Below are 23947 nucleotides of genomic sequence, written 5' to 3' on the forward strand. Positions count from 1 at the left end.
TCGCGCCCCGGAAGCACTTCCCGTCCCCGCCGGGCCTGGCTGCGCGCATGCGCGGTGCGGGCGCGCTGACCTTCAGCGGGGCTGTGGTGGAGGTGCCGCCATGTTCGCCCGGGGGGCCGCCGTCGCCCTTTACCAGCCGCAATGGTAACGGGCGGGGTTGCGTGCTGAGAGGGACCCTGTGGGGACGGGGGGGATGCGTCCCGGTGGTGGCGGCAAGCGGCAGGGCGGTCCCTTGGGGCGGCCGGGAGGCTGAGGCCGGCCCCGGGGGGCTGAGGGGGCGACGCTCCCCTCAGCCGTGCAGCACCCAGGGGTGGCGGGGCCGCCGCCCGGCCCAGCCCGTGAGGTGCTGCGAGCTCTGGTGTGGCTGGAGGAGCGGTGACCGTGAGGCTGGGGGGAAGCGGCCTCCCGGGGGCATGGCGGTGACCTGCTGGGGACGGAGGCTCCCTCCTCTCAGCCGCGGCTCTGTGGGTGGGGGGCGAGGGGGAGAGGGCAGCTCGCAGGGAAAGGGCGCTCGGCCGAGGGGAGGCGAATGGGCGAGGCAAGAGGAATGAAAAAAGACAGCTTCGTAGATGACAGGCGGTGCGAGGAGACTCTGCTCTTGTCAGGAAATGGTGTAGCCTTGTCTACTTCGTTTTAATCGTTTTTACACAACATTTACATTGTTTGAAAGTTGTACCCTTCTGATGCCCTGTTGTCTCGCCCTCGTTTACATCGTGCCATTACCCAAGGCAGTGGGTAATATATTTAGTGATACAGGAGATGAGGGAAAGGACGGAAGGCATGGTTTAGAGTGGCTTGTCCCTGCTACAGGTGCTTTTTAAGGAACAGCAGTTCCTAAATTTTCATCCCTCTGAAAGGGACCTGCCCTTGATAGGTGTTGCTTTGCTGGAGAGCTGGTGAGCTATCCTAATTTCTCCTGCATTCATTTTCAGGGGCCAAGTCAGGAATATGGCAACTCTAAAAGACAGTAAGTACTGCTTTTGTTCGCTTTTGAGGGGAAGTGTTGCTGGAAAACCATATGTTAAAATACAGTTTTGTTTAGCCTCTGTTGGATAAACTAATTGTGGTACACCATAACATTGATATATGAGCCTCCATCGCTTCTTATATTAAACAAGTGTCCTTCAGAAAAGGCATTGCTTAAAATGTTTGCAGCACTAATTTGGAAGTCATTTCAGCAAACCAATATAGTTTTACTCAAATGCAGTTTCAAAATAACGTTAGCATATGTGCTAAACCAGATTTTTTGCTCACCTTTAAGAATAAGTTGGTTTCTGTTATGTTTATTTCCCTGTGTGTTTATCCAGCATTGGGGGAAAATGGTTCCACTTTGATAATGCTTCTTTAAGATGTTCCTCGTAGGTTTTTGTACAGGGATATTGTCTTGGAATTGTGCTTGTTTTTAGGACACCTGTTCTGTTTTCTTTTTGCATCAGTATTTTTATGAATCTTATTTTGCCACAAACTAAAGAGGAGGAAGTTTATTCTGTCTTATTATAGTATTGGGTCTTCCCCTCCACAGACCTTGTTGTCTAGGAAAGGATGACAATATACCTCAAATGGTATATTTGTGAAACAGGTAGAAGTGGAAAGAAAAAGAATAGTAAATAGATCTTATGTTGGGCTAAATATTAAATAAATGTTACGTCTGGGGGAAAAGACCTGTTGTAAAGATGCATTTGGGTTAGCCAGATTACTACTCTTGTTGCATTCTTACTGTAAATACTAAGGGCATGTCTTTTATGAGGTTTATTTGTGTATTGTTTGCTTATTTTTTCTTCTTTGAGGAACTTGGCAAGATATTTTTGGATGGCTATTGCTAGCATTTTATTGCTTGTTTTTGATGTCATTATGCCCAGTACGGCCCGTGACCTTCAACTATTAATCTTGTAGTTACCAGGCGTTTGAAGTCCATCAAGAACATTCAGAAAATTACCAAGTCCATGAAGATGGTTTCTGCAGCAAAATATGCAAGAGCTGAGAGGGAGCTGAAGCCTGCTAGAGTCTATGGCACAGGAGCACTGGGTGAGAGAAGGCTCTTGCACTGTGTGGTGTGGGAACAGAAGAGGAAGGCTTTCATGGTGGTGATAAAATGCCTAGACTTTTTTAACCTTTTAGTAGATTTTTCCCAAAAGAATTTGTATCGCTAGGCCACTGTCACCTTGAGTATTCCTTACAAGTAATATATGGATAGCTATTTTTAAGAGTTCTAATGTGAAGTTCATTATGATTTCTGATTACTTTTTTAACTTTGTGTGGTTGTTAGCCATAAAAGCACCACAATTCAGTCTTTCTGGCCTGTTTCTATCTGTTAATGGAATTGTGTCCCATCTCTGTAGCACAGCTACTGCCAAACCTTCTTGTGAACTCCTGGGCTGCACCTGCTCCTGAGGCAGTGGACTCGCACAGCAAACTTAACTAAGCAATGACACTGATTGTGTGATATCCGATGCAGAGATGTGGCTGGCTTTGAATTGTTTCTTTGTCACCTCTGGTCAGATCACGTGCAAATTTGAATGATTGTGAGGGAGATAAAATTCATCTGGCTGTGATTTGGAACCCCTTTAGATATTAGTTTAGTTAGAGTAAGTCAGAGGTATTTTGATATGACTTATTTGCTTCCTGGCACCCTTGAATAACTTATCCTTTTTTTCTTTTTTATTTTTTTTAGCTCTCTATGAGAAGGCAGAAATAAAGGCACCTGAGGACAAGAAGAAGCACCTCCTTATTGGTGTGTCCTCTGACCGAGGTCTGTGTGGTGCTATCCATACGTCTATTGCTAAGACCTTGAAGAACGAGATTACCAACCTCTCAAACGCAGGGAAAGAAGTTATGGTGGTTGGAGTAGGTGACAAGATCAGAGGCCTACTTCAGAGGTAAAAGGGAGAAGGGTTGGGTTTGGTGATTTTTGTTGTTTTCTGTGGTAGAAATTTCAAGACTGCTTGCAAAGCTGTGTGGCCTTCACAGGCAATTGCATTTAATGGAACTGTGCTAAATTCAAGTTCCTTTAAAAAAAAAAAAATCTGCAAATATGCTAAAAGGGGTTTTGGTCCTCGGGACATTCGTGAAACTGCTGCACAGCACTATTCTATTTTTGAAATGAAAGTCCAAAAGCTAGCAACACTAGCGCTGTTACAAGTGTGTGTTTATCACTGAAGCTATCATAATAATTTAACTGGGAAAAAAAGCAAAATTTGTCTCAGACCCTAATTCAGTAAAATGCCTGGTTCTGAACACTAGTAGGTTACCGGACTCATTGCTTCTTGGTGCCATGTAGTTGTACGTTAGAGCATCCACTTGTTCTAACACAGGTTTGATGTTACTGCAGGACACATGGCAATTACTTCCTGCTGACATTCAAAGAAGTGGGACGGAGACCTCCGAGCTTTGGAGATGCTTCAGTCATTGCCTTAGAGTTGTTAAACTCTGGGTATGAATTTGATGAAGGCTCTGTCATCTACAATCGGTTCAGGTAAGATTAAACTGAAACTGCACTGCAAAAATACTGGGTAGACAGCTTCAAAGAGCATGTTGGCCCGATGAAGTAATATGAAAACTGACCGTGAATTGGCATGTTGACTTTATTTCTTGAGGAGTGAGTGCATTTTGTTGTGTGTGAAGAGATGTTGGTTTGGCTGGGATTTTTTAATCGCTGTGGTTGGAATTCTCTTTTTACTTGTACAGTGGGTGCTGTTGTATTTACAGTCAGCATGTCATTATATCCACGTAGTATCTGAGACCTCTTCATCAGGATTATCGCAAAACTTTGTAGAATTGGAAGGCCAGAAGTTGTCTATTCTAATTTGATTTTAAACACTCAATTTTGGCTCTTCAGTTCAACTAACCCTATCATGCTATTTTTATACAGGTCTGTCATCTCCTATAAGACTGATGAAAAACCAATCTTCTCCCTTGAAACAGTTGCTGGTTCTGGTAAGTAGTAAACTAGAAACCACCAGTTATGTGAAGTGATAAATCACAGAAAAAGTATTCTGAATATGGGAATGCGGTATTAAAACGTCTTTTTATGGTGTGTGTATCATAAGTTTAACAGGTTGTTTTACCCTGGCAGTCCAAGGCTGACCTATCAAGGTGCTGTGGGGCAAGGAGGTTAAAAAGAACAGTTTTACTAATTTTGATTTGAGATTCTCTCTCAAGCAAGAATTACGCATGTGCCAAACTCTGCCAGTTTCAGTGTTTTCGGCAGTGAATAGCCTGGGCACTGAGTAATTTTGCATTACTCAGTAAAAACACCCCAGAATGTTTTTGCAATATTGTATGGGAAGATTAAATAAAATACACCAATAATGTATTTGGGCTTGGTCAGAGTCTGACCTTCCTAGTATTAAATTGAATTAAAAAAAACATAAAATGCTTAATCTCTCTGCTATTTATGTATGTAGGGAAAATCCCTCCGCACTGCCTTAAGTAGAAAAACAGGCTAGCCTAATAGTCTTGCACATGGCATTATATTGTTTTGCTAGAAGTAGTATATCTTAGATTTCATATTTTACAGAAAGCCTAAGTATCTATGATGATATTGATGCTGATGTGCTGAGAAACTACCAGGAATTTACACTGGCAAATATTCTGTACTACTCCCTGAAAGAATCCACCACCAGCGAGCAGAGTGCTAGGATGACCGCTATGGACAACGCTAGCAAAAATGCTTGTAAGTCTACTCTGTGGGTTTCCCAGGACGTCAGCAGTTTAGCATGAAAGTACTGACCTCCCTTTGTGTAATTCTTGGCTTCCACAATGATAAGAAATTAGCTGGTTTCTCTCTTAATTCCAAATTGAGTCTGTTTTTTTGAGCCAATTCAACGGGGATTCTTTTCTGAACATGGGAACCTTATTTAGTCCCTGGAAGGAGGGTTTGCTGTCAAGTATATGAGAAACAAGACTAGGTAACTGGAAGTGAAATAACAGATTCCTTACCAAGAATTTGAAATACTAAACTAATCTTGTAATGGCCAAAAATTCTTTACACTCCTCTCATGTGGCTGGTCTGAGGATTTCCAAAATTTTTATAAACCTGTACCTACTTGTGAGCCCAGTGTAATTAGTACTGCACCAATTTAAAGGTGGGGAAACTGAAACAGTGGTTAAATACTTTACCACCTGTCATGCAGCAAGTTGAGAATATGCAGGTATTCCTTGGAAGGTGTCCAAACTGAGCGCAGTGCAGAGAGTACGCAGTTGGTATTAGTGGCAGATAGCTAGGAGCTTTAAATGTGTCATGGTGGTTAAGACTTCAGTCCTAAGAAGGTAGTGTTGCATTAAGGATGCTGGTGACTGAGTGAAGCCGATGTGATATGCAGTTGGGCTACCTGGAAATGTAGGTGTGGCTGTCCACTGACTGCCCCATCTTGAGAGAGGTGATACCTTCTGCATTTAAAAAAAAAAAGGGAAGAAAAAGAAATTTGAAAAATCTCGCTCCCTTTACCAGAACAATAGTAACTTGAAGGAAATACTGATGTAGTTATTGACGGTGAAATCTCATTTAAAAGCAAAATAGCGCATGCTTTGTTATGGTAAAATAAGTGATGTCATACCACGGTATTCACTAGCCTGTCAGCTGTTCTTCAGATGTTTAATTCTGATGCCTTAAGCCCAATTATCAAGTTGCTAGATTGTCTACTAGTAGTGTTATCTGTAGGGGGAAAAAACAGAAAAGTGCAGTAAGCCTCTTGATCGTTTGCATGGATTTATGAGACTATTTGGTATGCTGTTCATACAGCTTCTCTTTCTCTCTTTTTGAATACTTACTCTATGTTTAAATTCCAACCTGAATTTTTTCTAGCTGAGATGATTGACAAATTGACCTTGACATTCAACCGTACCCGTCAAGCCGTCATTACCAAGGAGCTTATTGAGATCATCTCTGGTGCTGCTGCTCTGTGAGTACCTGTACAAATGTGAAATAGGAGTCGTTGCAAAGTCGTGTAATGCTTGTACGTCCTGCTTCAGTCAGGTTCACGGGGAAGGTTAGGGCACGTGGGTTGTAAAACCGATGGGAAGACAGTCCATGGCATGACTCTCAAGTTCTTCAGCTTGCACAGTTCTACTAACAAGTGTGAAGTTTGGTAGTCTTTTTTGGCCAGGTAAAGGTAAAAAGCTGGTAAAATAGATCTTTAGCCTCCACACACATCCTCGCCTGAACAGGCGGTGGTTTTCCTCCTTTTTGGCTTTTGAGTGGATTTCCCCTCTCCTCCCTTCTACCTGGACGACTCCTACTCTGTCTGCTTAAACAGCCCAGTAGTGGGGGGGTGTGGGGGGGTGCAGCTCTGGCTGAAACGCTTTTGGAGAAATCAGCCAGCGGTGGTGGCCAGCAGCTGAGAGTTTGAGGGTGGGGTTGGAAGGAGGGAATCTCTAGCGTCTGTTGATACGGAATGTGTATTTTACTTTAAGTTCAGTATTATGCTTATTTCTCTGAGAAAGATGTTTTGTGAAGGTGTGTCCTGCAGGTTACAAATGTGTGGGCTCAGGCCACAATTTGTAACTGCATGTAGCTAATGCATATTACATCTAACAGCTAAAAATTTGTGCTATACTCAGATGCAAATACATGTGGTAATAGCCTGTGTCTTTACAAAATGCCTGGAATACATACGATGTTGCAGTTACCTGCTGTATTGTGCTCCTCACAATACATTTGCAGTCATAAACATGTGCATAGTTTTGCCTGAATTTGCATGAGTTGCTTCCTTAACCTGCTTGTTCTGTTTTTTCTCGTAATACCATAACCAGGGATTAATCGGAAAAAGCGGTTCAGCCAAATCCAAGAGGTAAAGTTATGAAACGGAAACTGGATTGTGTTTTAAAATGAATTCACACAAACAATCTTGAAGTCAAACAAGGAAGTCGGAATTCAGTGTGGTTGGTCAGAGAAACTTCTCCATTTTGCTGGGAAACTGCCCATTGCTAGTTTGAATGTGTCTGAACAAGAAGTTAAGCACCAGTAATTTTAAGCAACATATGTCTATGATAGCATACATCCATATTTGACATCATTTTCTCTGGCTTTTTTAAACATCTCTGGGTTATTGAATTCATTTGCAATTACCGTTTTAATTTTTTCATAGTGCCCTGACCTTAACGCAATGACTTAAAAACGTCTGTGTGTAAGACGTTGTACCAAAAGAGGTTTCTGTAGCACAATAAGCATATTGAAAATTTAAAACTTCAGGGAAAAATAGACTTGATAGAAAATTTGTGGGGGGAGGAAGTAAGGAATATTAATGAGTTGAAGTAGTCAAACTGGAGGAGATAAAAGTTTTAATTAAATAAATGAAAGAGGTTTAATTTGCTTCAATTTTCCTTACAGGTGAAGAAGAGCTCTTCTGAGCATATGGTTTAACTTGCCTGTGTCTGTGTTAAGAAGACTGCTCTGTTATTTTGTGAAGAAGTGGTAAAGCCGCAGAAATCTGTAAATTCTTACAATAAACCACCCACGTGAAACAAATCCTTCTGCCTGGCCATGGAGCAAATGTTCTTGGTGTCTTAAATATCTGGGTTTGACTTGCTTACTCTTTGAAACATAATTTTTTTAAAAGCTGCGCTCTACATTACAAAATGTATCTTACATGCAGAAATATATAAGCGGGTGTTTCCCTTTTCCTCTGTAAATTTATCCATCCTCTGTGCTCTCTTCCATGTGAAATTACAACCTGCCTGGTCCAGCGGCAGTGTGCCAAGCCAGCTGGGTCCATCAGGGACCTTCCTGCTGTCCCCAGCCCATCTGACTGTTCCCTTCCTTGCCCCCCCCCCCCCCCCCCAACATGTCCTTTAATTCCTGTCAGATAGGCCAGGAAATCCTTCCTGCAACCTCCAGCCTTCCCTTCTTCCCCCTTCCAAGACACAAAGGAGTACTTCATGTGCAGCCTGGGTGAGGTCGATGTACCTAAGGAGCAGGGTGTCCACAGAGGGAAGTTCTTTCCAAGTCCCTGAACCCCATGTTCATAAATTGCAGAATAGTTCGGGTTGGAAGGGACCTTTAAAGCTCCTCTAGTCCAACCCCCCTGCAATGAGCAGTGACATCTTCCATTAGATCAGGGTGCTCAGAGCCCCGTCCACCCTGACCTTGAATGTCTCCAGGGATGGGGCATCTGCCACCTCTGTGGGGAACCTGTGCCACTGTCTCATCACCCTCATCATAAAAAATGTCTTCCTTATGTCTAGTCTGAATCTGCCCTCCTTTAGTTTAAAACCATTACCCCTTGTCCTATTGCAACAGGCCCTACTACGAAGTCTGTCCCCATCTTTCTTACAAGCCCCCTCTAAGTATTGAAAGGCCACCATAAGGTCTCCCCACAGCCTTCTCTCCTCCAGGCTAAGCAACCCCAATTCTCTCAGCCTGTCTTCATAGGAGAGGTGTTCCATCCCTCTGATCATTTTCATGGCCTCCTCCGGACCCACTCCAACAGGTCCACGTCTTTCCTGTGCTGAGGACCCCAGAGCTGGATGCAGTACTACAGGTGGGGTCTCACCAGAGTGGAGTAGGGGGGTGGACTTGCCTCCCTCTACCTGCTGGCCACGCTGCTTGTGATGCAGCCCAGGATACAGTTGGCTTTCTCTACGAGCGCACATTGCCAGCTCATGTCTAGCTTTTCATCCACCAGCACCCCCAAGTCCTTCTCCACACGGTGGCTCAATCCCTTCATCCACCAGCCTATAAGGCTACCGGGGGTTACCCTGAACCAGGTGCAGAACCTTGCACTTGGTCTTAGCGAACCTTATGAGGTTCACGTGGGCCCACTTCTTGAGCTTGTCCAGGCTCCCCTGGATGGCATCCCTTCCTTGAAGCACATCAGCCACAAAACTCAGCTTGGTGTTGTCTGGAAACTTCCTGAGGGTGTACTTGATCCCACTGTCTATGTCACTAATGATGATACTGAACTACTGGTCCCAATACGGAACCCTGAGGGACACGACTCATCACCGATCTCCATCTGGACATTGAGCCATTGACCACTACCCTCTGGATGTGACCATCCAACCAATTCCTCATCCACCGAACAGTCCACCCATCAAATACATCTCTCTCCAATTTAGAGAGAGGGATGTTGTGGGGGACTGTGTCAAAACTGCATGTTAATTCCCTTCAGAATACTTGCGAAGTTTCAAAAAGGGGGCCCGTGCATTTGCAGCTTTCTAGAGCACTCCAAAAAATACGTTTCTAAGATGGGAAATGTGGTGCCAGTTCAAAACTGCCCAAAGCTTGTGAACGGATTGAAGGGAGTGAGCAAAGAACATCCGCCTGCCCTGACAAATGATGAGCTGCAGGGCTTTGCCGTGGGTCCAGCTCCCCTCTCCTCAGGCTGCAGACTCGAGATGTGACTGATACAAGACACCGGGCTGTTTATTGACTAATCAACACACTACTAATGGTCTCATAAATCAAAGAGCTAATTTGTGAACTAATTAACTTCTAATAATAGACCGCTATTATTTACAATTCTGTCCTTCACGCTCTGATTAGTTACACACAATTACTGAGTTACAGTTTAGCACTTGTGGTATTAGTGTATAGACATCTACCACTGAGTAACAGCTCCATTGCTCCTCATTCTACCTCCCACACCACTCAGTAACCATTATTTTTGTTTCTCGATCCTCCTTTTTGCCATGACGGTTTCATCCTTTCCCTGCTTTTTTTTTTCCCAAATAAACAACTCACCCATAAAAACTTTTTCCTCGTTGTTGCCAGTTTTGCTACATCTGTTCCCAAAGCGGATGTTTCTACTGCCTAGGCAATCTCAGCCTTATATGTAATTATTTATATGCCTGCCTACATACAGGTGACCTTGCAAGGTTCTGCTTCCCCAAAAGATCCCCCTAACTTCCCTTCAATTTGGCTCATACTGGCTTTTAAAAATTACTTTTTTTGGTGGCTCCACCATGTGCAAAAAACTGCATCTGCAGAAGAGATTCACAAAAGTCTCTGGAGGAATTACTAAAATTAGAGAGAAATGTAACAAATCAGACTTTTTTGCTGCAGAAAAGAAATATCTACAAGTCCTCTGGCAGTAAAGTCAATTTTGGTTTAAAGTGTCTTAAATCAGCCTCCTTCCTGTGTCCTTAAGTCTCTTCACTGTCAAAGGATTCTGTTACACTCAAATGTCCTCTCCCATTTCTCAGATTCCCATTCCTCACAGCACAGGCCTAATCCTGCAACTTCCACCTCAGCGCAGGAGGTTGCTCCAAAACAAACCTGATGCAGTGTTGGCCATATGGGTGACACATATGGCAACACGGATGGCAAGGCCACACAGCTGTGGAGTGATGAGGTGGGACCTGACAGCCAGAAACCGCAATCTCTAAACCAAAAAGTGACCAACTGACAGGATTAGCATGAGGAGTAATTAAAGGCCTTCACCCAAAAGATTTAATGGCAAGGTCTGGACAGCAAACATTTGATGTCTGCAGGTATGAGCCACCTGAGGATGAGTTAGGTCCTGCAGCGGAGGGAAAACCCAGTGGTGGTGAGGGCTGACATCTTCCTCCTCCACCCAGCTGAAAAGAAAAAAAAAAAGATAAAAATAATTAAACAGGGCTTCGGATGAACTGTTTTGAGCAAGAATTTTCAGGTTTCTGGTAACACGTGGCACTGCTGCTTGTTTAAATGAAGCGCCTGGGTTCTGCTCCAGCACCTCATGGGCCCAGCCCCCGCCCAGCCGCTTTGGGCCTGCGGAGGAGAGGCGGCGGTCCTGCGCCCCTGGGGAAGCCCAGCCCAGGGCCCACCAGCCTCCAGCGCTCCGAAAGGCCGCCCGAGACTAACTTTTCCTCACACCGCTGTAGGAAACCCCGGTTTTGGGGCCGGGGGGGGACGAGCTGCTCCGCGCCGAGGCCCGGCCGCCTCCGCTGCCACAACCCCTCTTCCCGCCCGCCCCGCTGCCCTGCCGACGGCCGAGCGCTTGATGCGACGCGACGCGTCCCGCTCGATGCGCTCGGCGCTGTAGCAGCGCGGCCTGGCGCGGGCGGCGGGGAGGCGCGGCGCCAAGATGGCGGCGGCGGCGGGCTGTGCGTGAGCCTCCCTCGGCCCTCCCGGCCCAGGGCGGGCGGCGGGCCCGGGCGGCGCCGCGCCGAGCCGAGCCGGCATGTGCGAGACCTACTCGCGGTGGCTGCTGCGGGTGTCGGTGGCGCAGATTTGCCAGGCGCTGGGTTGGGACTCGGTGCAGGTTTCGGCCTGCGACCTCCTCACCGACGTGCTGCAGCGGTACCTGCAGGGGCTGGGCCGGGGCTGCCACCGCTACTGCGAGCTCTGTGAGTGCGGGCCGGGCCGGGGGCTGGGGATAGTGCTGTGGGGAGAGGCTGTGGGAAGGAACGTAGTCGTTGTGGTCTGGACACGGTTCTGGGCAGCCGGCTGTGGGTGGCTCTGCTTGAGCAGGGGTCTGGACTAAGTGACCTCCATAAGTCCCTGCTAGCCTCGGCCATTCTGTGAAGGGAGGCTGCGGAGCGGTGCTGTGGGCCGTAGGGAGGGGAGTCTGTGGGAAGGAAGGCTGTGGGGTAACGCTGTGGGGTCATGGGGAGGGCAGCTGTGGGGTGGGAAGCTGTAGCGCAGTGTTGGGAGCTGGGGACTGTTTTGCAGGGGGGGAGTCATGGAGATGTGGGCTGTGGGGCAGTGCAGGAGGATATGGGGAGGTGGGCTTTGGGCACTGCTGTGTTGTGTGGGGCAGTGGGTGCAAGGTGTGTGCATGAGGGAGACCAGGTTGTGGGGCGGTGTTGTGGTGGTCTGTGGGGCAATTCTGTAGGGAGAGAACAGGGTGAAATGGTCTCTGGCAGGGAGGTGAGGGCATGGGGGAGATCAGCCTGTGACACAGTGCAGGGGCCGTGGAGGAGATCGGGCTGTGGGGAGGTGGGCTGTGGGGTACTCTATCTGAGGGGAGATAAAGGGGACCTGGGCTGTGGAGCAGTGCAGGGAGCTGAGAGGACAAGGAAGGAAGCCATGGGACAGTGCTGGCACACAGGGGCTCTGCTGCGAGGGAGAGATGGGCTGTGGGTCTGGGGTGTGGGCAAGAGTGAGGAGTTGGGACTCTGGGGCTGTGGTCTTGGAAGAAATGGAGCTCTGAAGCAGTGGGTCTGGGGTGTGGGGAGATGGAGCAGCTGTCCCACTTGCTCTGACTGCAGTGTAGCAGGGTGTGCATGTGTACAGGAGGGGAAGGTTGGACTGTGGGCCCTGCTGCTGGGGCTGTAGTGTTTTGGATCGGGGTGGGGGCGATATTGGCAGGGGAGAAGGGGCAGCCAGCCCTCTTGCTGGGTAGGGTGTATGCATGGGATGACGTGATGCTGCTGCTGTGTTGTCCTGGCTCACCTCTGGATCAGGGTCTGTGCCCTGGTGGGAATGCTGAGGAGGCTGTGGGGGCCCACTGCAGGTGGGGATGTGTGTGTAGGGTCCAGGATGTGGGCGCAAGTGGAAGTGCTGAAGCTGTAGGATGCAAGGTTTGGGCTGGGTGTACGGGATGGGGAGGTGTTAAACCCCATGGCTGGGTCTGTAGTGCCTGTGTCTAGGGTGTGTGTAAGTAGTGAAGAGATGGAGCTGCAGTGCTTGGGGTCCGAAAGGTGTGCCTGGGGAGAGTGGAGTCACCTGCATGGGGAGAGAGAGATGTGGTTGGAAATGCTATTGCTGAGGCTGCAGTGCTCTGGGTTGGGTATGTACGTGTAAGGGCAGCAGTTTGTGGTCTGGAGGTGCACGTGTGCAGGGAGAGGTGTGGGGCTTTAGTCCTGGCAGGGGATGCACTTGTGCTATGTTGTGCGGAGTTAGGGGTGTATGTGTATAGGGATGACGTGGGGCTGTGATGCCTGGTGTCAGGGATGCACATGTACAAGGGCAGCACGGGGCCATATACGTGAGGCTGGGGATATGTGCGTACAGGGTGAAGTGATGGTACTGTGGGGCTGGGAACGTGTGTCTGAGGGATGTGGGGCTGCAGTGTGTGAAGGCAGGGATGCACTAGAGCGTTTTTTGGGGGCAGCGGAGTGGTAGTGCACAGGACGTGGGAGGGTGACGGGGCTGCATGTGGGAGGTGTGGAGTATGTGTATGGAGAATGGAGGGATGGGGTTGGGGATAATTTTAGTGCATGTGACATGAGGTGTGAGTGTTTTCATGTGGATGCATAGTTTGTCTGGATATCTTGGGGACTGGAGTTAGCCAATGCTGCCATTGACGTGGCATGTGCAGAAGGAGCTGGGAGTAATGGTGGGGGACAGGATGCCCACGGCCTCACTGGATTTGGGGTGCGGCTGTGCTGGAGTGGGAGCATGGAAGGGGTGAGTTTACACCAGGCGGGAGAAGGGAAAGAAGAGAGATCTGGGAGTCAGTGCAAGGACGGCTGGCTGGGTCACACAGGAATATGGAGTGTGTGTGTGTGGACAGGATGGGGAAGGAACAAGTATCACTGATGACTCTGGGAGCGCGACAGAGGGTGATGTTGTGTGTCCCTCAGGATTGTCTGTGTCCCTGCAGTGAGGGTACTGAATGGGGCAGATGACCTGCTGGTACCTGCAGAATATGGGGGTGTGGGAGGGTGGGATGACCAGTTGCTTGCTGGGTCAGTAACGCTGACTGGGGTAGGATGGTGTGGGAATATCAAGAAGGGGGTGCCAGTGTCCTGTTGGGTCAAGGAGGGCGTGGGGAGGTGGTGGTATGTGGGGAGAGGGAGGCTGTTGGGGTCAGCGCTGGGTCTGAACACAGGGAGTATTGCAGGGGATGTGGAGCAAGGCTCAGGCAGTTGGTGTGGTTGGAGGGTCATGAGTCTGTGTGTGCGGAGGCCTTTGCTGCCCTGTGTGTGGGGCAGGGAGGGTGTAACGTGGCGGGGGAGGACAGTAGTAATGTTTGTGCAGAGGTGCGGCTGCCAGTGCTGCTGCTGGATCTGTAAGTATTGAGGGTGATTCACATAGTGGAAAGGCTGGGGGGGAGCAAGGGTGCCCTGGAGGGGTGGGTATAGGCTGTGAGTGCATGGAGAAACAGGGCTGCTTGTGCCTCCTGTACCGAGAGGGACTTGTTCCCTGTTACCCCTTCTTTTGGTGTGCTGGGGAGCTGTGGGGTTGTGGGCTGCTGCTGCTCTGCCTATCTGTGTATGCTTGTGGAGGGGGAAGTCCTGGAGAGCCCCTGGGGCAGAGGTCAGAGCTGCTGTGGTTGGGTCTGGCAGTGAGGAAGGCGTTTAGAGGAAGCAGGGGTTGGATTTGTGATGGATAATGTGATTGCTTGCCTGAAGTGCTGGTTGAGGAGAGGGTGACTCACTGGTGGTGGATTTGGGGCTACGGGTAGACACCACCAGTTCAGAGAATGTGCTGGGAACTGCGGGAGGTTGTGAGGAAGAGGTAACAGGGATGGCAGCTCTGAACTGTGTAAACGGAGAAGTTCGCCAGCACTTCTGTCCAAGTAGTGGGAGCTGTGCTAATGAGGGTGTCACAGCCACAGATGAGAGGAGTATCAGAGGCATGTTGCTGTCAACTGGTGGTGGATGCAGCTTCAAGGTCAGAGGAACTGTGAAGGCTGGAGGTGTCATCTTCCTCTCCAAGAGTAAATTTGGAGAGTGTGTGGAGCAAAGACCCATGAGCTGGGAAGCATGGCATGATCGGCTTGGTTGGGAGACAAGCAGCCATGGCTTGAAGGTGCCGCTGCTTGTGCTCATGTCCCTTCTTTGTAGCAGAAGTTCTCACTGCTGCAGTGACCCCTGATAAAGCAGAGTGATGAGCTGAAGGTACCTGATACCTGGTCCTGCCTCTGCTTTGTCATTTCAGGAATAATTGACATCGAGTCTGGCACTGCCAGCGTAACTGAGCTTAGGAGGAACTTGTTAATACTGCTGCAAACTCTTTGAGTTCTAGGTTGAATAGGTTTCCTCGTACAAGCTTTCAGCAAATTTGAGAGCTAGTTGGATGTGAAGCTGTGTATGGTTAGTCTGGAAACGGGACTGTGCAATATTAAACCAGCAGCACCAGTGCAGCTGCTGCACCTGTGAAGTCTGTATCTCAATCCAAACAGAAATGATCTGTAAAGGGATTAAAGGGGACAACATAGAGAGTTTGGGAGAACTGGGTTATGGGGTGAGAAGGGAGCTAACCTAGGCTGGGTCATAGCTGTCCTTCGATATGATTAGTACAAATTTTGCAGAGATGCTTTTGTAACCAGATCACTGCTTGTGCAAGAGATGAGTTGTTGAGCAGCGTTGCCCCCTGAGCTCAGCTGACTCTGCTACAGGTACCGTAGTGTTTGTAAGACTGTGAGGAAAAGACCCAGAGATGGTGAAAATTCAACTTTTTCCTTTCAGTGCTTGAGAAGTTGGAAGTGCATAGAAATAAGGTATCCCTTTCTTGCTTTGGGTGTGCTTCCTGAAGGTGGGGAAAGGAATTTTTTTCCCCCCCTCTTCAAATGGTGACGGAAATATCGCAGTCTTATTTTGTTTGTTTTCTCTTCTGAAGGAGAAGGGGAATATGCTGTTTTCATGCCAGTGATATGGTATTTCTTGTATTACCTCTCTCAAAACGATCCCTGTATTTATTTCTTTAAAAGGTTTGTAAAAAGACATCTTAATGCTTAGCTGATGTCTCGCTGCTTTTTCAGAATTGTTTCCTTTTGCTTTTAAAATAAGTTACTGTGCAAACCCAGCTCTGGATGAATGAGCTGAATTTTGCCATGCTTTTGCATAAGTAGAATTAATTAAATTCCAATTGTAGCATCTTTATTGTCAGTGTGTTATCTCAGAGTCAAACCAGTGGGGTTTGAGTTAGCAGGGTTGTCAGCTGGAGGGACATAATCTTTGTATTCGAAACTGAATGGATTTACTCTGACGTAATTGAGACAGTGTGGTATTGCTCTGAAAAGCATGTCATTGCTGTTCACGTATTTTCTCAGTTGCAAAGGAAAATGATGGCTTTCCCAGCTACGTTAGATCTTTGTTCCAGCTGTTACATCCCATTAGGAGAGCGACATTCAAGATATTCGTTACTTTTCTGCTGTTGTTTCTTTGCATTTGCAGTAGCTGTATTTGATGGGAGCTTCTGTAGCTGCAAAGAGAAGGCAAAAGGATTTGCAAAGCGGGCTTGAGATGTGTTTGATGCCGTGAAATGCTTCTGAACACTGTGTTGGGGGTGGAGGAGAGAGTGAACTTACAGGGGAGAAAATAAGGGGTTTCCTGTTAAAGTACACCACATTACGCTGTTCAAATTTGTGGAAAGCTTGTAAGAGGAAGCCTATTCAATGTGCTGTACACTTCACACATGTTGTTATCCTAAAATTTAGATAAAGTATTTGAAAAACAGTGTTGGAGTATGTAATTAAGGTGTTGAACTACAAAACAAACTGACATTGTGTGGTTTCTGAGAGTGGAGTTCTACATTTTTGTTGTTGTTGCTGTTTGTTTTAAGCAGAGGGGAAAAGTTTGCTGCTATGTGTCGCTTCGTTTTGCACTGACGGTTCACGTGGTTTGATAGAGGTGGCAGCACAGCTGGTGCTTTGGTGCTTTGGGTTAACTGCTCTGGATTTTCTTGCATACGTTGTGGTGGTGGTTTTTTTTTTATATTGGGGAACTGTCCAGTGAAGACAGACTGGTATCTGCTTCATTTGCTATGAATTTAGCTAATGCATCTTGGTAGTGGGAGGGTTGGTTATAGACATGCAGAATACCTTGTGTTTTACCTCTTAACTTAGCACATGCAGTAGGAGACTTCAGTTTCCAGTATATTCACATGGGTGGTTGCAATTCATGAGAGGGATGAGGAGGGGATTTACAGTTTATGCCCCCAAAAGCCTGATTTTTCTACTACATTGCTTTAAAAAAGAACCAGGTAGAAGCTGCTTAACTTTAATCATCACTGAGGGCACCTGGGCTTATTTCAGCAGGGCAAATTTAGATTATCTGCTGCTAAAACTAGAAGTGTAATAAACTAGATAATTAACTTGGAGGTATGTTGGATCTAGAAGTGGGTGTTTCAGTGCTCTTTCCTTGAAATTTCAGTGTTGAGCATATGCTTGGATAGGCTGTGATTATTTTTTTATTCTTATTCTTTCTGCTGAAATTTGCGTACAGTGAGGAAATAAAGTTCAAAAGTTGCTCCTTAGTTTCATGTTGTGTGACTACTTCTGTGAAGATTATTTTTATGTAAATATAGAATATTTCAAGCTGGAAGGGACCCATAAGGGTCAAGTCCAACTCCCTGCTCCTTGCAGGACTACCTAAAGCTAATTATATAGATACATAAAAATATTATGAAATATAAATAATAGTAAATATATTAAAATTTATATTAATAATGAAACTGCATTTATATTAAAAGGGCAGATTCTGATCTGGTGAGCACAACATTGTAACGGGAAGGAAAAATGACAGATCTTGCAAAATGTTTTGCCAAGATAGAGCTGGCTCAAAACCTGTTCCAATGTCACTGCGAAATCTCCTGTAAAGGAAAACTTAACTTTGTTATAGCACATCTCTTCTTTGGAGAATGCAAACAACAGACCAATATTTTCACTGGGAATTATTACAGTGGAGAGAAATGACCTGGCATCAACCAAATATTTTTTTTCTAATTAAATGTCAAATTTACCTCATATGTTTTTTCATTTTTGTTCTTTTTTTTTAGTTCCTTCACTCTTGTCAATGTATAATAATAAAGTCTAACAAAGTGTTAAATTTTGATGATCAGTTTAAATGAGCTGATTCCCTATACTGATGCTGAATGACTGTCGTAACAAGTATCTATCCAGGGCCCATAACGTTTGTTGTAAGAAGTGTACCTCTTTATGTCCTGATAAGCTTAAACGTTGATGTTTTTAAGCTAATTAACTTCTCACTGGCTACCAATAAAGAAGGACAACTTGGGTTTTTGCTTGACGTTTATGAGGTTACCAGGAAAAGGAGCAGACTCTGAGCAGCAATAGCAAGAGGATGCTTTTGCCTGCCTGGTGACTACATTAATAGGACACTTTTTCCCCAGTTAAGTGCACTGAAGTAAGGCATATATACTTTTTAATATTAAATAATCTGCTGTGTACGCTTCTGACTTTTCTTGTGGATGCTGGATGGAAGCGATGTGTTGTCTGCTTGAAAGAGTTATCCTGGAGTAACTATTTAGCATAGAGACATGGGTATTTAATGTGTGGCAGGGTTGTATGACATGCTGGAGCACAAGGAATCTGTGATAGAGCCTGTAATAAAGCTACTGAGGAGCGATACCTAATAATTTGCTGGTTAAAACAAAATTTAAAAAAAATCTCTTTTAGAGCAGACGTGAGGGTGAATGCTGAGCCATTTATAATAGACTGTACGGATTGCATGGGTAATGACTCATTAATTTTTCTCAATATATTTATTACAGACCTGTAATTGCTCCCTTTAAAAAAACTGTCATGAAACTAAAAGCTCTTCTGTTCTGTACTTATTTGCTTGTTATATTTTTCATTGATGCATACGAATTTTGGGCCAGGAAGGAGGAGGTGATGGGGATGAGTTTGACAAAAGCAAATCAGCTATTCCTGAGACTGAATTTAAGGAAAGTTAGATAGTTTTTCCTTGACCGCCACCCACCCCCTCCCAGTTTCTTTGGATGACATGAGCATTGGTCAGCTTGTTTGCTGGAGGAATTCTCGTGACGTTTGCAAAAATAACTAGGCTTTGGTAGCTTCTGAAAATTCCTTTTCCCCACAAACCAAAAGCCAGCTTTTACTGCTTGAAGGGGAGTTAGTGCACTGCCCTCATTCTGTTTGATTTGTTTTACCTTGTGGACAGCTAAGTTTATCTGCAGGTGATGCTGAGCGGCAGGGTTGGGGGCTGGATAACTTTCCACACAAATATTCAGCTCTGTGTGCATTATGTTTGCCCATAGTTTCGGTGCTGTACTTCTTTTGGGATCCATTTCTGTGTGCAGATTCTTCCTCACTTGGTGTTCGTTCTCATGCATAGGGAAGCTGAGAGTATCGCAAATGCACGGCCATTCCCGCAAGTTTCTGGTGAGCTGTTTGGAAACAGAATGGTCTTAATTTAGTTCTGCTGTTTGCTGCAACTATATCAGTTTTGGAGCACAGTTCCCATTCAGGGAGATATCTTTCTCACAAGCTTTTAAGCTGTGCTATTTTCTTAGTTCACTGTTTGCGGGATAAGGAGGAGAGTTGTAACTTGCTGGGTGAATTATTCCCACCTCCTTCCATCTCTTCCTGATCCTGGACAACAGATAGTATTTGAAGTGTCATCGTATAGGGAACAGCAAGAAGCTGGAAACCAAAAGCTCCAAAGCTGTTTGTGATCTGGCACTGACTTGCTGTGTGACGTTAGATTAATTATTTCCCTGGGAAGCTTCAGCATCTGAATTTTTAAAATGAGGATAGCACAAATCAAACTTTTTTTTTGGCATCGTTTACTTACAGAAAAAAGCCTAAGCCTAAATGAAAGACCAGGAAAGAGTATATTACGTGTTTGTCAGCATTCTTTTTCATGTGTCTGGCTTCTGCTATTTTAGTGAATTTTATTAAACCAGAGAGAGAAGGGAATGCTAAACTGTTCAAACAAAAGTATAAAGGTATAAGCCTTTATTTGGTGAATCACCTGAAATTACATTTAATGCATTTTTGTGCTGTGTATATTTCCAACTGATAAGTGTTTTGATTTAAATACAGACCTGAAACTTTTTTTTGCACACTTTTACCACTGACGACGCTCTTTCTTAAAAACAAGAGGTTAACTGATCTGTCTTTTTGTCCCTGTGACAGTTGCAGATTTAAAAATTTTTTTTAGCTTTTAATCAATCTTATGACTTGGCTTTGTCTCTTTGGAGACAAATGTCAAAGGTATGGGAAAATTGAATCTTCTTCAGGTTTTTTTGGTCACCTTTTGAACCTGCTTTCTAACACACATAATTGGTTTTTGATATGGTTGCTTAAATATTTCCATGCTTCAGTTACACTTAGTAGTTGCTTCTCTGCCCCATGTTCTTAATAAGCACTTGTAGGAAGAAGTCCTTTTTAGCATTTATCACTTGCTAATCATGTTAGTACACTTTTTTAATAGGTTAAAAAGGTCATGTGCAGATCTAGGAAAAGACTTTTTCCTATCGCAGTGATAAACTGGACTAAACTTTCACCCTGAGTACATGACGGTGCTGGTGTCTAGAGGCACACACTGAACAAGGTACTTGAAACACCTTCACGGACCCCCAGTAATGGGGTCACTGGTGTGGTGCATCTTGCAGTCCTGCACCCCAGGTTGTCCAGCTGGGAAACCTATTGCAGCGTTTTCCCTGCCTGCGTGCTTGATTTTTCTTCCAAGGGAAACTGGACACGAGCGTGGTGTGTGTCCGTGCCAGTCGGTATGCTTTCCAGGTCTAGGCAATGCCCACCTGGGAATGACTGCTGTGAGGCTCACCATGAATCCCCCCATCCTGCAAACAGCACAGCCAGTGATTTCAGGAGTGTCTGGGGAATACACATGCTCTACTTCTGGGCTTGTTGAAAAGTTTTTCCCCAAGTTTTTCTTTTTAACTGGCTGTCCAACTTGGACCTGTTAAGCCTTGACACCTTAGAAAATGGTTCAGTAGGTTCAAAGGTATCTTTGTAGAGCAACTAAAAGTGACAACACAAAACTTAGTTGTGTCAATTGTCTAAATTTAATTTTTTAATTTAATTCCATCTGCCTAATAACTATAGGGATCTCGTAACTACTCCGGAGTGGTGATATTCTCCTTTAATTATGTTTATGTAAGTCTCCACGTTTCTCTGTCCCTAGAGTCTGCAGGGGAAACTATTATTGCACTTGTACTAGATATTATACAAACACAAAATCCGAGATGGTTCTTGTTGTATGGAGTTCACGTTCTAAATACAGACGGACAAAAGAGGCGATAACTTGGTCTGATCTCCCTTTTAGCTGTGGAGAGAATTAAAACACAAACGACTTGCCCAGAGTCACACAAGAGGCCAGTGTTACAGAGCTAGGAATCAAAACCATAATCTGAGTATTACCCTTATCTTCACTGCAAGACTAAGAAGAGAAATTCTAGGAACAAAATTCTTATTTTCTAAATGTACCTGCAGGCGTGAGTTGGCTGAGGGTTTGAATTCATCCAGTGATGTGAGAACCAGCCTGCTCGACTGCTTCAGGTTCAAGATAAACCAAGAAGAGATTAGGTTAAAGGACAAACAAAAGAGCATCCCCCCGGTTCTCCGAAGCTGGGACTTCACAATAGCGATTGTGTTCCTTCAATAAGCATGGGCTGGTTTCCCATAATTACTTTTTAAAGTAAATCACAGCTTATCATCATGTAGGGATGTAATATCTTCATAAGCCAACTATACAGAGTTTTAATAATTCAGTATAATTTCATTGAATTTAAAAAAAATCATGTCTGAGGTTTAAGGCATCTTTTTTTTGCGTTATTGTTATTATGAAGAGTTAGGATGAGACTCAAACTGTTGCCTTGGCTACCAAAGCCAGGTGCCCAGTCCTCCCTCCGGAGGCCTTCAGAGGGATTTCCCTCTGTCAGGTCAGGGAAACCGAGTCACTTGGAGGACTTCCACACTGTATATTTTAAATCTTTGAGCCAAATTACATGTGTAGAACAAACTGCATCCTCTCTTGGACTGTTTTCTTGGAGGTCATATTAAATAAAGATCCTGACTGCTTGGCCAGTAAGGTTTCATTCACTATGCTTTTCGTAAGGAAAAGATTTTTGCTGTAGAGTCAAACTTAAATTACCTCCCAGGAAATCAGCCCCTGAAGTTTAGTATAAAATATTCTCTCCTCATCAGACCACTACTTAATATTCCTGTGTTTCATCTGGGAGGTATATCTAACCGGTAGGTAAAGTGACTCATAGTTTATGAAGCCTGTAGATTTCATCTGGGAGAAAGATACTATGTGAAGTATTTTTGTTATCAAGCGAGATACACCAGATACCTTCTTTTTTCACTACCCGTAAACTACAGTCAGCTCAACAAAATGAAATTGTTCCTTTTCTAGGTCGAAAAATAATTTTTGGTCGGTTACATACTGGTAAAGGGGCACTTTCTGCATACTAAGAGCTTGTTTCATTCCTTTGAATTTACATTATGAAATTGAAAACTATTTTAAGTGGTGTTGCACGATGTTAATTGACTGTTGCCAAGTAAAGCTGCCTGTTGCTGCTCCCTCAGTTTTGCTTGATTTGCTTCTTGAGGTGCAGTTCTTTAATGGTATGAATTGAAACAAAGTGATATGGATCGAAACAAAACACTTTTAAATGAGAGTGCATTCTTAGCCTGAAACCTTGTCTAGCCCAATGAACGGTAAACCTGGCAGAACTGTGGGACAGTAATCTCCATTACTGGTGATGAGCTGTGGTGGATTGTAATCTCTAAGCGTAGATATGCAGGTCAATTTTTTAAACTGGATTTTTGCAAAAATGTTCTTGTTTTTTTGTTGCAGATGGCCGCACAGATCCGATTTTGGATGATGTAGGTGATGCCTTCAAGCTTATGGGGGTTAACCTGCATGAGCTAGAAGATTATATACACAATATTGAACCTGTCACTTTTGCACATCAAATCCCTTCGTTTCCTGTCAGCAAGAACAATGTCCTGCAGTTTCCCCAGCCGGGAAGTAAAGATGCAGAAGAAAGGAAGGAGTACATCCCTGATTATATGCCACCTATTGTCTCCTCTCAAGAAGGTGCGAAATTAATCCTTTGCTTTAAGTTTTGGTCCCTGTGTGTTTGCGTATTTGTTTGCATCCTTGAGCAGTTCGAGTTGTGCTGCCCCATAGTAGTTGCTCAGAAAGCACTAGCTGGGTGTTACACAAGCATTGTTTCAAAACAGGTAGCAGTGCTGTGGCAAGTTTGTTTTCGATTCTTTTACTTTCCTCCAAGATTAACTGGTGTCAAAATACACCATGTTAATACACGCTTCTATAATGCATTTAAATTTTAAGTTTTCGGATGACAATAGAAATGAATGCTTTACATTACCTTTTATGTGTTAGCCTCCCTCTTATATGTGCTGCAAGAGCTTACATAATTTGGTAAAGGTAGAAGAAGGAAGACTGGCGAGACTGGCACAGCATTCCCAGCTCCTGACAGCGGTTTCTTCTTCCTTTGAAAAAATTCAACAATAAAACCCAACCCAAACAAATCCTCTTCCAATTAAAATGAAGTCAGATTTAAAATAAGGAAGTAAGAGTCATTTAGAGGCATGGTGTTCGCTTTTAATTCTTTTTGCTAATGTTGATTAGGGTTTCATCATCACTCTGTTCCAACCGCTCTCCTTCCCTTTCTTGTGTAAAAGTCCGTGGAGACAGGGGTCGAGGATCCCTGTAACACTGAAACCAACAAATGCTACGAGCTGCAGTTAGCCTGAGAATTTTAACAGTGGCAGTGGAAAAAGCAAAACTGTTTTTTCTATTTTCCAGCTACATGAGACTTGATTGCTAATAAGATAAACCTTGAAGAAATGTGACCTAGTCTAACTTTCTCTTTGAATAGCGAACATCACACAACAATACTTTCTGGGGAGATAGATGTATGTAAGCTTGTGGACCGGGCACATAATCCCAGACAGAAGAACTTTATTTCCCAGAAGATTGTAACGAACGTGTGCAATCCTCACAAGATACTTATTTAATTTATAATTTCCGTGGGGACAGAATGGATATCACGGTCTATTATGCATATTGGGTTTTTTAAAAACTAAGGTCTCAATGTCTGAACATTGAAATATGTGTAAAAATTCTGCCCAGTGTAAAGATGAATGTAAGTGACATCACCTTACTGGGTGAACGAGATCCAGTGCTGTGCTGGTACAAACGTCCAATGGGGCAGTTTTTCAGTGATTTAGTAAGCTGTAGTAAGTGTAGGTTCAGTCTTCCACACATCACGTTCAGCTAGATAGTCTAACTGGAGCACATAGTAACTGCACCAAAGTGAAACTGTAGTCAGGAACAGGTATCTGGAGTGTAAAGGGCTATCGAATACAATGTTTTT

At 44.9% G+C, this 23947-nt stretch overlaps 2 protein-coding genes across 3 annotated transcripts in view; both read left to right on the forward strand.

Moving 5' to 3' along the window:
• Positions 1-69: 69 nt before the first annotated feature.
• Positions 70-7496, forward strand: ATP5F1C (ATP synthase F1 subunit gamma). Of its 2 annotated transcripts, XM_059816549.1 has the most exons (10): positions 70-144; positions 933-967; positions 1894-2025; positions 2672-2876; positions 3329-3472; positions 3869-3933; positions 4517-4672; positions 5804-5900; positions 6751-6788; positions 7328-7496. In XM_059816549.1, exons 1-9 carry the CDS (start codon positions 101-103, stop codon positions 6755-6757), a joined length of 885 nt encoding a protein of 294 aa, XP_059672532.1. In that variant the 5' UTR covers positions 70-100; the 3' UTR covers positions 6758-6788; positions 7328-7496. The 2 variants fall into 2 exon arrangements, with proteins under 2 accessions (XP_059672532.1, XP_059672533.1); XM_059816550.1 differs by lacking the exons at positions 6751-6788; positions 7328-7496 and having other exon boundaries at positions 5804-5904.
• Positions 7497-11099: 3603 nt separating this feature from the next.
• The window catches only part of TAF3 (TATA-box binding protein associated factor 3), a 116591-nt gene continuing 103743 nt past the window's right edge, over positions 11100-23947 (forward strand). The window contains exons 1-2 of the mRNA XM_059816451.1: positions 11100-11265; positions 22399-22641. Of these exons, the coding sequence (XP_059672434.1) occupies positions 11100-11265; positions 22399-22641 (409 nt within the window). The remainder of the gene's footprint in view (positions 11266-22398; positions 22642-23947) is intronic.

This window comes from Gavia stellata, chromosome 4 (assembly GCF_030936135.1).
Source record: "Gavia stellata isolate bGavSte3 chromosome 4, bGavSte3.hap2, whole genome shotgun sequence".
Classification (NCBI taxonomy): Eukaryota; Metazoa; Chordata; class Aves; order Gaviiformes; family Gaviidae; genus Gavia; species Gavia stellata.